The 12106-nt window shown below is 50.1% G+C and overlaps 1 protein-coding gene across 1 annotated transcript in view; it reads right to left on the bottom strand.

Moving 5' to 3' along the window:
* The window catches only part of TMEFF1 (transmembrane protein with EGF like and two follistatin like domains 1), a 99289-nt gene extending 89792 nt beyond the window's left edge, over nucleotides 1–9497 (bottom strand). Inside the window, exon 1 of the mRNA XM_056117367.1 lies at nucleotides 8784–9497. Coding sequence (XP_055973342.1) covers nucleotides 8784–8985 — 202 coding nt within the window. The 5' untranslated portion in view covers nucleotides 8986–9497. The remainder of the gene's footprint in view (nucleotides 1–8783) is intronic.
* Nucleotides 9498–12106: the final 2609 nt, after the last annotated feature.

The following is a 12106-nucleotide window of genomic DNA, read 5'->3' as shown; positions in this document are numbered from 1 at the left end:
AAACCTATAAATATGTATTTCCCCATGAAACTTCAAGACTTTTTTTTTTAAGTCATGGTCTGTCAAATGTAGTTACCCTGTTTTCTTGGATAAACCATACCTAAAATTCACACCCATTATCTATAAGCTCCATTTCCCTTTCCTTTAAAGAAGACAGAGGTGCTGAAGAGAGAGTACAGCGGGTGAGGTGCTTTCCTTGTACAGTCTCAGCAAACCTGAGTTCGATCCCAGGAATCCCATATGATTCCCTGAGCACCACCAGGAGTGATTCCTAAATGCAGAGTCAGAAGAAACTCCTGAGCATCACTAGGTGTGGCCCAAAAACAGAATAAATAAAGTAGAATGGAGATGAGGCTAGAGAGTATTCAGGAGATAAGGAGCTTGCCTTGTATATAAATACAGAAGACCCAGGTTAGATCCCTCATATCACGTATTTCCCCACCCCAAGCATCACTGGCTGTGACCTCCCAAGCTCCCCCCACCCCCCTCAAAAAACTGCTAACTTGCTAACTTCTCTAGGAACAGAATCCTTCTGGAAATTTACAGGAATTCCCAAATCTGTTTGAGTTATCTGGACCGCAATATAATTTGTTGAAAGACAATTATTTCAGCTTCTTGCCTTTATCAATCCTTCCCTTAGTATTTTATAAGAACAATGCTTTGCAATCATATCTCATCAATTTTGGTCATATTATCAACTATACTAGCAAATCCACTAGTATGACTATGGGAATAAACACAACTGACTTTCTTAGAAGCAGAGAAATCAAATGACCAACAGGTAAACTAGTTACAACCTACCAGTTTGAGCATCTGTGTGCTGTGGGAATTAGGATGGTTACTAAGTGAATGTTGGGCCAGAGGAATAGCATAGTGGGTAGGGCATTTGCCTTGCATGCAGCCGACCTGGGTTCGATTCCTCCGCCCCTCTCGGAGAGCCTGACAAGCTACCAAGAGTATTCCGCCCGCACAGCCAAGCCTGGCAAGTTCCCCATGATGTATTCAATATACCAAAAAAACAATAACAACAAGTCTCACAATGGAGACGTTACTGGTGCCTGCTCGAGAAAATCGATGAACAGGAGGACAGTGACAGTGACCAAGTGAATGTTACCAGGATGTTAAAAATCATTAAAGAGCTGGGGAGAGAGAATACAGTGGGAAGGGCTCTTGACTCACTGGCAACCAACCCGGGTTTGAACTCCAACATCCCGTAAGATACCCTGAGTTCTGCAGGAGTAATTCCTGAGTGCAGAGTCAGAAATAGATCCTGAGTACCACCAGGTTAAATCTCCCCCACCCCCCAAAAAAATCAAATCCAGGGCTGTGGAGGTAGTTCAGGGGTAGGAGGGGGAAGAAGGAGGAGAAGGAGGAAAGAATGGGGAGAGAACCTGGAATGTAAAGGATTTCTCTGGGATTATTTTTGGGGAGTGACAAACAGTATTTTGGAATTTAAAAGCTGTGATATAATACTATTTTGTGACCATACTAAAAAATCACTTAATTGTACACCTTGTAAAAGTTCCAGTGCTGTCATTATTCAACAAAAAGCTAATCATCCATGTTGGAATGTAAAGGATTTTGAAGACAAAGAAGACTTCTCATGTATTTCTTTTAACATTTATTATATTAAACTATACTTAGCAGCATTCAATCAAAATTGACTAAGGATCTGAATGTATCATTACCAAAATTCCACTCTAATTAGGGAAAACTCACTTTTTACTTGAGTTCCCATTAATAAGGCACTTCTCTTAATCTGAAATTGTGTATATGTGGGGTGGGGTGGGGGGTGGGGGTTGAACCACAATCAGTTGTGCTAGGGCTGACTCCTGCCTCTCTGCTCAGGGATCACTCCTGGGGGTACTCAAGGGACCATACTTGGTTCCAGAGATCAGACATAGGTCATCTGCCTACAAAGTAAGACAAGGCACCCTACCCACTTCACTATCTCCAAGGCCATCTTAATCTGAACTTTTTATGACATCTGTTTTTACCATCCTTACCACTGTACCACAATCCAGGGGACTTTTAACTTCCAAGACACTTCTTTTAATTAGATCAAAGGTCTACCCTATGTCTATCACCAAATGTGACTTATTTTTCTCCCAGTATATTTTCTACCTCTTAACAACATTCCCTAATATAGAAATGTCTCACATATTCAGGCTCATTTGTGCTTTTCAAACACCCTCAGCCAAAAGGAATCCAAATTAACTTTCCTCATGTTACACATGCTTCATTCTTCGTGTCTAGAGTCACAAGAGTATGTGGTCTCATGAATATTAAGTTCTTTTTTCACATAACCATGTATTTCAAAAACTTTGTTCTCTTTAGTTGAGCAGGAAACGTTTTTGTTGTTTTTGTTTTGTTTCGTTGTGGGGGCGGTGACTGCAAGTGAGAAGGGGGAGGGCCATACCCTTTGGTAAAGTGATAAGGGATTTCATTTGAACTCAACTAAAGCTTATAGCCACGGGGCATTTTTTGCATTGTTTAAGGTTCTATGTGGTTTATTTCAAAGTAAAAAAATATGAATAAAAAATTAATTGCTATTTTAATGTTTTATTATTATATAAATAGTCTATAAATGAAAATTTTATATATGTTATATAGAGTATCTGTAATTTTTACAAGTATAATACTTTTGAAAGTAATTAGCAGCATGAAAACCTGGCAGAGGAGGGTAAGTTCTGCAATGGTAAATGATTTTGTCTTCTAGCATTTTTTGGTTGAACAGAGAAGTTTTCCCTGCTTCCTTGAAGCAACAGAGTTATGAACTGATGCTTTCCATTCAAATGTTATTCACTACCAGAAAATAGTAGGTAGGTAACCATAGAGAGCTGGATGTTGAAAACTTCCTACTAGCTATATGACTAACTTTTTAACCAACTTATAATGTGATACAGGCTTATTTTCCTTACAATTCATACTGAGTTTGTATTAAACATGTTGCGAAGAACCATAACACCTAAAAGAGTAAGAGGGAATGTGCCTGCCACAGAGACAAGGGGTGAGATGGGGTGGGGTGGCAGGAGGGATCCTGGGAACATTGGTGGTGGAGAATGGGCACTGGTGGAGGGATGGGTACTCGAACATTGTACGACTGAAATGTAATCACTAAAGTTTGTAAGTCTGTAACTGTATCTCATGGTGATTCATTAAAAAAATTTTCTTTTCCATTAAAAAAAAAATACTTCCTGGCCAACTTTGAGTACACCACCAAACACTGTCATGAGTGCCAGGGAGGAAAATTTCAACTGCCAAGAATTAACATCTAAGTGGTACCAAGAGTGGACAGTGATGGAATACAGTTATTTTTTTTTTCCCGATCTGCTGTCTGATCCAAACAAATCGCACTTGTGCTACTGGTAAAATGTTCAGACATGCGTTTAAAATTATTACCGATTATCCAGGCTATTTCACAAGTTGCCAGGAAACTAGAACACATTCTCAGTTTTCAAAAAGGAAACAACACGGGACCGGAGCGATAGCACAGCGGGTAGGGCGTTTGCCTTGCACGCGGTTGACCAGGGTTCCATCCCCGGCATCCCGTATGGTCCCCTGAGCACAGGAGTAATTCCTGAGTGCAAAGCCAGGAGTAACCCCCTGAGCATTGCTGGGTGTGACCCAAAAAGAGAAAAAAAAAAGGAAACAACAGAAAATATCAGCAGTATAGTGCCAGAGCACATGCCTTGCGTGTGTAAAGCCCTGGTGTAGCATGACAGTGACACTTTTTTTTTATGTAGGAGTACTGCTATTTATTCAGTCACTTATTAGGCTGATTGAATTTTGCATGAACTCCACGACAGTAACACTTTAAGCCACTCAGCAACAACGCCGAAAACAGAAAGCATCTTTAAGGAATTCTGAGAAATTCTACAATGGGCAAATAAGTTCATGAACACAGCAAAAAGAAAAAGTCCTCCTTGGGCTTGACTTTAATAAGATTACTAAATAGGATAAAGGGCTGATGATTCATATGCATAAATGATTCCATGGCATCTTTTAATGATGGGTTGATGAACCAACAAAAAATCTAAACAGCAGAAATTTGAAAATCAGTTCCATTCAAGCATGGAATATAGCAGGTTGAACAATTCTGGTTGATTAATGTATCTATATCATCTAATTAGGAAGGAAGTCTCCAGTAAAGTATCAAAGTTCCCATCTTTTCCACGTTCTAGTTCCAAGATCTAGACAACTTCCATTAACGTAAAAGTCAGACTATTCATCACATTTGCAAGGGCCACAAAAGTATCGAGGGCCCAATTCACACAGCTGATTAAAAAAATGATCCAAAACCAAAAATGAAAAATAACAGGTGTCAAGGACCACATTTAGATTTTAAAACTCAAACAGATGAAAGTGAAACAGTTTATGTGGAAAATTCCTGGGTAATAAAAAGTACTTAATCTGGTGTCACAGAGATATTTTAATGATAAGGCTCTTGCCTTGCCCACAACCAATACTGGTTTGATCCCTGCCATCACAAAGGGTGCCCAAGCACTGACAGGAGTGATCCCTGAGCAAAGACCCAGGAGTGAGCCCTAAGCGCCTATAGGAGTTGAGCAAAATAAAATTTTTAAAAACTACTTCGGGGCCAGAGTGATAGCACAGCAGGTAGGGTACTTGCCTTGAATGAAGCTAATCGGGGTTCAACTCCATGTGATCCCCTGAGCACTGCTAGGAGCAATTCCTGAGTGCAAAGCCAGCAGTAACCCCTGAGCAACACTAGATGTGGCAATAAATAAATAAATACTTAATCTACACACAGGGTGAGGGAGATGGCTCAAAGGGTGGGAGCATATGCTTTGCAAGTGGAGTCCAGGCGTAAATCCCAGCATAAGGTACCCCCCCACCTCAGCATCACCAAGGGTGCCCCAGAACAAACAAATACATTTACACACAATTTCACACTGTATAAACAGATGCCCAGACTGGATAACCATAGCGCTCCAACAAATGTGTTTTTTTTCCCCTTTTCCAGATGCTTATCTTAAAAGTTATAAAAAAGAGCCTACAAATATCATTTTGAAAAATTCCAGCTTGAGATCCAGTTATTCAAGTGGATCTTAGCACTAGAAAATATTTTATTTGGTAAGCCTATTTTTTTTAGCATGTGTCAAATTCATTGTCATTTGTTTCAATATACATCCTTGAAAGAAGGCTGGTACTATTAAACCCAGGCACCTCTTTAAACAGAGGAAAGTAACAAATACTTAACTTGCCCCAAACTACACAGCTGCTGAGCAAAGGATCAGGGTCCCTAAAACAGTCCCTCTTTGCATGCCATGCCAATTTCTAACCTCATGTCCTTTCCTGGCTGAGGGCCGTGCTCAGGGCTTACTCCTGGCTCTGTGCACAGGGATGACTCCTGGCGGGGCTTGAGGGACCATATGGGCAGCTGGAGATGGAACTAGGGTCCAGCAGCTTCATGCAAGACAAGCGCCCTGCCAGCTGTACAATCTCTCCAGCCCCCCTCATGTCCTTTCTTAAAGCTGGTATTATGCATTCAGGAGTTGGATAGTGGACCAGGAATGGCTCACATAGCAGAGCAGCCATTTAAACGTGGTCAAAGATTGCCACAGTGAAACACCCATTTTACTATCTGCCTTCAACTGGGCCAAAGACCTTAGGACAAGTGTCCCACACACTCAGAAGTCAACAGAAAGGTACATCCAGATCATGAGGACTGATGACTGTGGTCTTTTATTGAAAAATCATACCAATAACCAATTATATACAGCAAAGAATAAGCTGATCAAAACTTTTTGTTGCATCTTAGTAATCTCTCATGTAAGGACCTAATGTCTCCATGATGAGATACAACAATGTATTGGTCCACACTTGAAAAGCTGCCTTAAGTGCTGGGAGAGAACGCAGTTGGGATAGAGAAGGGATCACTGGGACAATAAAAGTTAGAAAAAGATCACTCTGGATAAGATCTGTGTGCTGAAAGCAGGTAAAGGAACAAACACGATGACCTCTCAGTGCCTATACTGCAAACTATAATGCCCAAAAGAAGAGAAAGAAGAAAAGTGCCTGCCATAGAGACTTATTCTTTGCTGTACATAATTGGTGATTGGTATTATTCTTCAGGGCTGGAGCGATAGCACAGCGGTAGGGCGTTTGCCTTGCACGCAGCCAATATGGCTGACCCGAGTTCGATTCCTCCTCCCCTCTCGGAGAGCCCGGCAAGCTACCGAGAGTATCTTGCCCCACGGCAGAACCTGGCAAGCTCCCTGTGACGTATTCACTATGCCAAACACAGGAACAACAAGTCTCACGATGGAGACATTACTGGGCCCGCTCGAGCAAATCGATGAACAACGGGAGGACCGAGATGTGATGTGAACTCTATGCTCTCTTTGGCCATCTGGTCCCACCAAACCAATTATTCTTCAGTAAAACACCACAATCCTCAGGAGGGTCTGGGGTGGTGGGAAGGAAACTGGGAACACTGGTGGTGGGAAATGTACACTGGTGGAAAGATAGGTGTTGGAACACTGTATGATTGAAACTCAGTCATGAACAGCTTTGTAAGAATAGTCTATCTCATGATGGTTCAATAAATTGCTTTTATAAAGAAGGATTTAGAATTTTAAATAATAAACAAAACAGCTTTTTGTTGCTGTTTGGGGGGGGGTCACACCCAGCAGTGTTTAGGGCTTACACTTGGCTTTGCACTCAAGGGTCACTCCTGATGGTTCTGGGACTTGAACCTGTGTTGACCATGTATAATGCAAGTGCCCTGCCAGCCCAAACCAATTTTTTTAACCATTTACTTCAACTTTCTCTTCTCTCCCCACAAATACCCTATCTCTGGACACATCTGGGGAAGTATTTTCGGTTCTGCCTATATCTGTGTGCCCTTGAATTTAAACTCTTTGAGACCAAATAAATGTGCTTTACCTTTTAATGGCCTCCCAACTTTTAGGTTGAGAATACACAAAAACACTCAGGAAAACACACATTTTCCTAATGGGCAAATTAGCAGAACAAGATCAAATAACCACAGCAGATTAGCCCATAAAATATTTTAACATGATGAGATCACATACAAGTTGGATAACCAATACTGGCTAGAAAATTCTGATATAAGTGGTTTTGATTCCTCGGTGTGATTATATATAAAGTATCTCATATTCCACTTAACATTAGAAAAATCAAGTAAAAACTATTACACTAATGGAAAAGCTTTTAATGGACATGCCCATTGTTTATTGTGCTCAAACCCCTCCCCCATCATAAAACAGGCCATTAGGTAAATTATTAGACTTGAGACCTTCAAACCTAAACAGCAAGCCAAAGGTTTTCTTCCTTGGGATCTTGGAAGAGTCTGTACTATGTAAGCCCTCTGGCTCCTCTGCATACTCCCGGGAAGCAGGGCTAAAAGGGTACAACGGTGGCCAGACAGGCCCCCTAGGACCCCAGTTGGCCTGCCTTCCATGCTGTCTCCTCCTCCCCTCCCTCATCCCCCATCCCCCAGTCCCTTGGTCTAAAGAAGACAAGTGGAGAATTGATGAAAGGCAAGTGGGCAAGGCAGTGGCTTACGATCTCCAGCATCTGCTAGGCCAGCTCTGGAGGACCCGCCCCGTGGACAAGAGACCAGCATGCCGTCCTTGCCCCAGGGCTCCTCTGGGACCCCCCTTTGAAAGGAAGACAACTTTGCTGTCCAGGCAGCCCCCTCCCCAGTCTCATCCATTACAGCCCCAGCAAGTTCTTTGTTTCCCTCGGCCGAAGGGGCGCAGGCGGCCTTGGAGAGGGGAGAGGTCACTCCCTCGCTCCAGCGGCCGCCCAGCTCCGCAAACACGCGCGCGGGGCCCTTCCCTCCAAAGGACCTCGGTGGCCTTGCAACCCCGGGGCACCCGCGCTACAAAAAGGCACTCTCTGGGCCCCAATTCCCCCTCCCTGGGCACTCAGGAGCCCGACGCTAACGAACTCCCGGGCTCGCTCCCTCTGAATGCACTCAAACGGGGTAAACTCCAGGATCCTCATCCTTCTTCCCCAGTGCGAACCCCGGGGTGGCTCCCTGAGCCCCACCCCCACCCCCACCCTGCTTCAGCGTGCACACACACAGGAGCGAGCGTGAACACACACACACACACACACACACACACACAAGCGCGTCTCTTCCAGCCTCTCCCCAGCACCCACTTTCCTCTGGTCGTGGCACAGACCCGGGGGAGCCCCTCCAAGCTCTTAGTGGTCACCTCTGAATCCGAAAGACACATGCAGACACAGAGAGACATACACACACACACACACACACACACACACACACACACACACCCAGCACACACTACGTGGACACCCGCTTCCTTTCCCCACCCGACCCGCAGGGCCCCCAGAGCCCGGTCCCCAGCACATGGTCAGTCCCGTGGCCTTCCGTGTCGCGGACACACAAGCACACGCACCTGCCCGGGGCTGCCCCCCGCCCCGGCACCTTCACAACACAAACACGCGCTCCCGCGTGCACCTCGACCCGCGAGCACACACCGGGCGCCCCGAGGCGGCCGGCTCCTCCTCGCGGGGTCCCGCCTCTCCACTCAGCTCCCCAGGCGCCCGGGCCGCTTCCCGACGCCGCCACCCGTGGACCCCGGGCACAGCCACTCCCTGGCGCGCACGCCGGTCCCCCGGCCTCGGCGCTCGCTCCCTCCCGGGGTGCGCTCCCCGGGACCCCACACACACACACACGCACGCACACATGCCGCACGCCCGGGCCTTTCGGGGCCGCTGAGCGCCGGCGGGAGGGACCGGGGGCGAGCTCCGATCGGTCCTACCTGAGCAGTTGATGCTCTTGCCTTTGCCGCCGGGACAGTCCCCGCCGCCGCCGCCGCCAGCGCCAGCGCCCTGGGGCGCGTTGGACGCGCGGCTCCCGGGCAGGGAGAAGGCGAAGAGCAGAAGCACCGACGTGTAGCAGCAGAAGGCGAGCGGGGGCGCGGCCGGCAGCCGGAGCGGCGCCTCAGCGGCCGCGGCGCCCATGGCGAGCGCCCCTGGACGGCGGGGAGAGCAGCGAGCCGCAGGCCCCGGGCATGCAGCAGCCGCGCGCCGGGCGCCTCCTAGCAGCCGCGCCGCCGCGCCCCGCAGCAGCCCCTCGGCATCGCCCGCCGGCCCCGGCCCCGCCGCGCTCGGGACCGAGTCGGAGGGTCCGGGCGCGCGCGCGAGGGTCGTGGGCGCGCGGGGGTGCGCGCGAGGTGCGAGCCCGCGTGGGGGGAGACGGAGGCTGGGCGCGAGCAGGCGGGCGCGCGCGCGCGCGTGGCGGGCGGGGGTCGCGGCGCGGGGGGCAGGCCCGGCCCCCTCACTCGCCTGCTCGCCTTCCCTTTGTGTCCGCGGCCGTCGCCGGCGCGTCACAAAGACCCCGGCCCGCCCGGTGAGGGGCGCGTGACAAGAGGCGCCGGCGCGGGGGGCGGGGGGCTGCGACCCCGCCCCGCGCGCGAGCACACGCACACACACACACACACACACACACAAATGCACACACACACAAATGCACACACACACCCCACCACCACCAGCACCGGCGCCCGCAGCCCCGCCCCCGCCCGCGGCCCGCGCCGCCTCCGGGGCAGCTATTGTTCCTGCAGCTGGGCAGGAGCACGGGGGGGCAGGGGGCGCCCCCACCCCACTCCCGCCGCCCCGGGGGCTGCCGGGCGCCCGAGCCGCTCCGCGGGCACCACCCGCACAGACGTGTAGGCTGCCCTTTGTGAGCGGCTTTGCAGCGTGCCTGCTGCCCAGCCCGCCGGACTCGGGGGAAGAAGCGGGTGGTCGGGTTCCTAGACTCGAGGCTGTTCTCTCGGTGGGGAAACTGAGCCGCCGAGAGGTGAAGGTGACTTGTCCAAGGTCACCACGTGAGAAATGGACCGGATCCGAATTGGACCCCCAAGTTCTTAACCCATCCTTGCAGCTCATAGATGATGCATTCTACGTTTCTACCATCCTGCGCGCGCGCGCGCTCCCGGGCACACCACGCACACACACACACACACACACACACACACACACACACACACATACACTTTGCCTTTTACCTATCCACATACCCCCTCCACTGCATTTAAAGGTCTGTTTCTAGAAAGAAGTTGACACTGGTGTTGGGACTGGTGCTATAGCATCTACATGCCTGAAACAACTATGGATGAATTTGTAAATCACGGTTCTTGGATACAATTTTAAATTTTTAAATAAAGGACTGCTTTTCAAATTCCAGACAGTACCCTTTAGCTAACTTTAAAGTGAATTTTTATCTAGAAAACCTGAACGAAGCTCTTAGCATTCTCGCCCCCTCCATGCCCCATTCATTCCCTTTTACAATCCCACACGGGACTGTTGGTTCCTGTGCCCATTCTATAGACGGGGCAGTTGAGTCCCAGAAATTTGTCCAGTTTTACTCCCCACTCACCAGTGAGATGTGCAGTGCTCTTCCTACTACCTGGGACTCAGCGAAACGTTGGAACAAACCCCTGTCTTTTTCATTCTATGGGGCTGCCGCTCACCTCAGAATGATTTTTTTTTAATCTCGTTGAAAAACTAATAATGTTTGACTCATAAAATTTTTAAGTTGTGTGAAAACCACCACAAGCAAAGACACATTAGGGAAAAGATCTTCTGTGTAAATAAGAGACAATATATGTAATGTAAAGAAACAATATAGTAGGGGACTGGGGCATCACTCAAGAGGCAGGAGTGAAGGCTTTGCATGCAGAAGCACGAAGTTCAGTCCCTAGCAACCAGTGGTCTCTTGAGTGCCACTTGGAGAGAACCCTGAGAACCATGTGGTAGTAGCCCTGAGTATCAATCACCAGGTGTGCCCGTGTGTGTGTGTGTGAGTGTGTGTGTGTGTTATTAAAAGAAAGCTGATACAACAGTAAATTAGTAGATGGACATTTTTATTCACAAAAACAAATACATGGTTGACCAGCCCGCCCGTTCCTCTCTGGAAAGAAAGATGGCGGCCGCACGGGAGCCTTGTGGAAAGCGGGTTTGAGCCGGGCTCGGGGGGGGAGCAGCGGGGACCTCATGGGAAGGGGGGCTTTGTGGGCCGTCCCCCACGCCCCACCGGGGTCGCCAGCTGCCCCCCACGAGCGGCTCTCCGGCACGGCCACGGCCCCGGAGGCACAAGGACTTAGCACAGAGAACCAGCCGCTTGGAGCAGAAAAGCAAATGGACTTGTGTTGATCCGCGCCACCAAGCCTGCCCGGAGGGGGAAGGGCGTTGACCAGCCCGCCCGCTCCTCTCTGGAAAGAAAGATGGCGGCCGCACGGGAGCCTTGTGGAAAGCGGGTTTGAGCCGGGCTCGGGGGGGGGAGCAGCGGGGACCTCATGGGAAGGGGGGCTTTGTGGGCCGTCCCCCACGCCCCACCGGGGTCGCCAGCTGCCCCCCACGAGCGGCTCTCCGGCACGGCCACGGCCCCGGAGGCACAAGGACTTAGCACAGAGAACCAGCCGCTTGGAGCAGAAAAGCAAATGGACTTGTGTTGATCCGCGCCACCAAGCCTGCCCGGAGGGGGAAGGGCGTTGACCAGCCCGCCCGTTCCTCTCTGGAAAGAAAGATGGCGGCCGCACGGGAGCCTTGTGGAAAGCGGGTTTGAGCCGGGCTCGGGGGGGGGGAGCAGCGGGGACCTCATGGGAAGGGGGGCTTTGTGGGCCGTCCCCCACGCCCCACCGGGGTCGCCAGCTGCCCCCCACGAGCGGCTCTCCGGCACGGCCACGGCCCCGGAGGCACAAGGACTTAGCACAGAGAACCAGCCGCTTGGAGCAGAAAAGCAAATGGACTTGTGTTGATCCGCGCCACCAAGCCTGCCCGGAGGGGGAAGGGCGTTGACCAGCCCGCCCGTTCCTCTCTGGAAAGAAAGATGGCGGCCGCACGGGAGCCTTGTGGAAAGCGGGTTTGAGCCGGGCTCGGGGGGGGGGAGCAGCGGGGACCTCATGGGAAGGGGGGCTTTGTGGGCCGTCCCCCACGCCCCACCGGGGTCGCCAGCTGCCCCCCACGAGCGGCTCTCCGGCACGGCCACGGCCCCGGAGGCACAAGGACTTAGCACAGAGAACCAGCCGCTTGGAGCAGAAAAGCAAATGGACTTGTGTTGATCCGCGCCACCAAGCCTGCC

The sequence above is a fragment of the Sorex fumeus genome, unplaced genomic scaffold, assembly GCF_029834395.1.
Source record: "Sorex fumeus unplaced genomic scaffold, SorFum_2.1 ptg000034l, whole genome shotgun sequence".
In the NCBI taxonomy this organism is placed as follows: Eukaryota; Metazoa; Chordata; class Mammalia; order Eulipotyphla; family Soricidae; genus Sorex; species Sorex fumeus.
The sequence above is the reverse complement of the archived record's forward strand: the minus strand, read 5'-3'. Positions and strand labels throughout refer to the sequence as shown.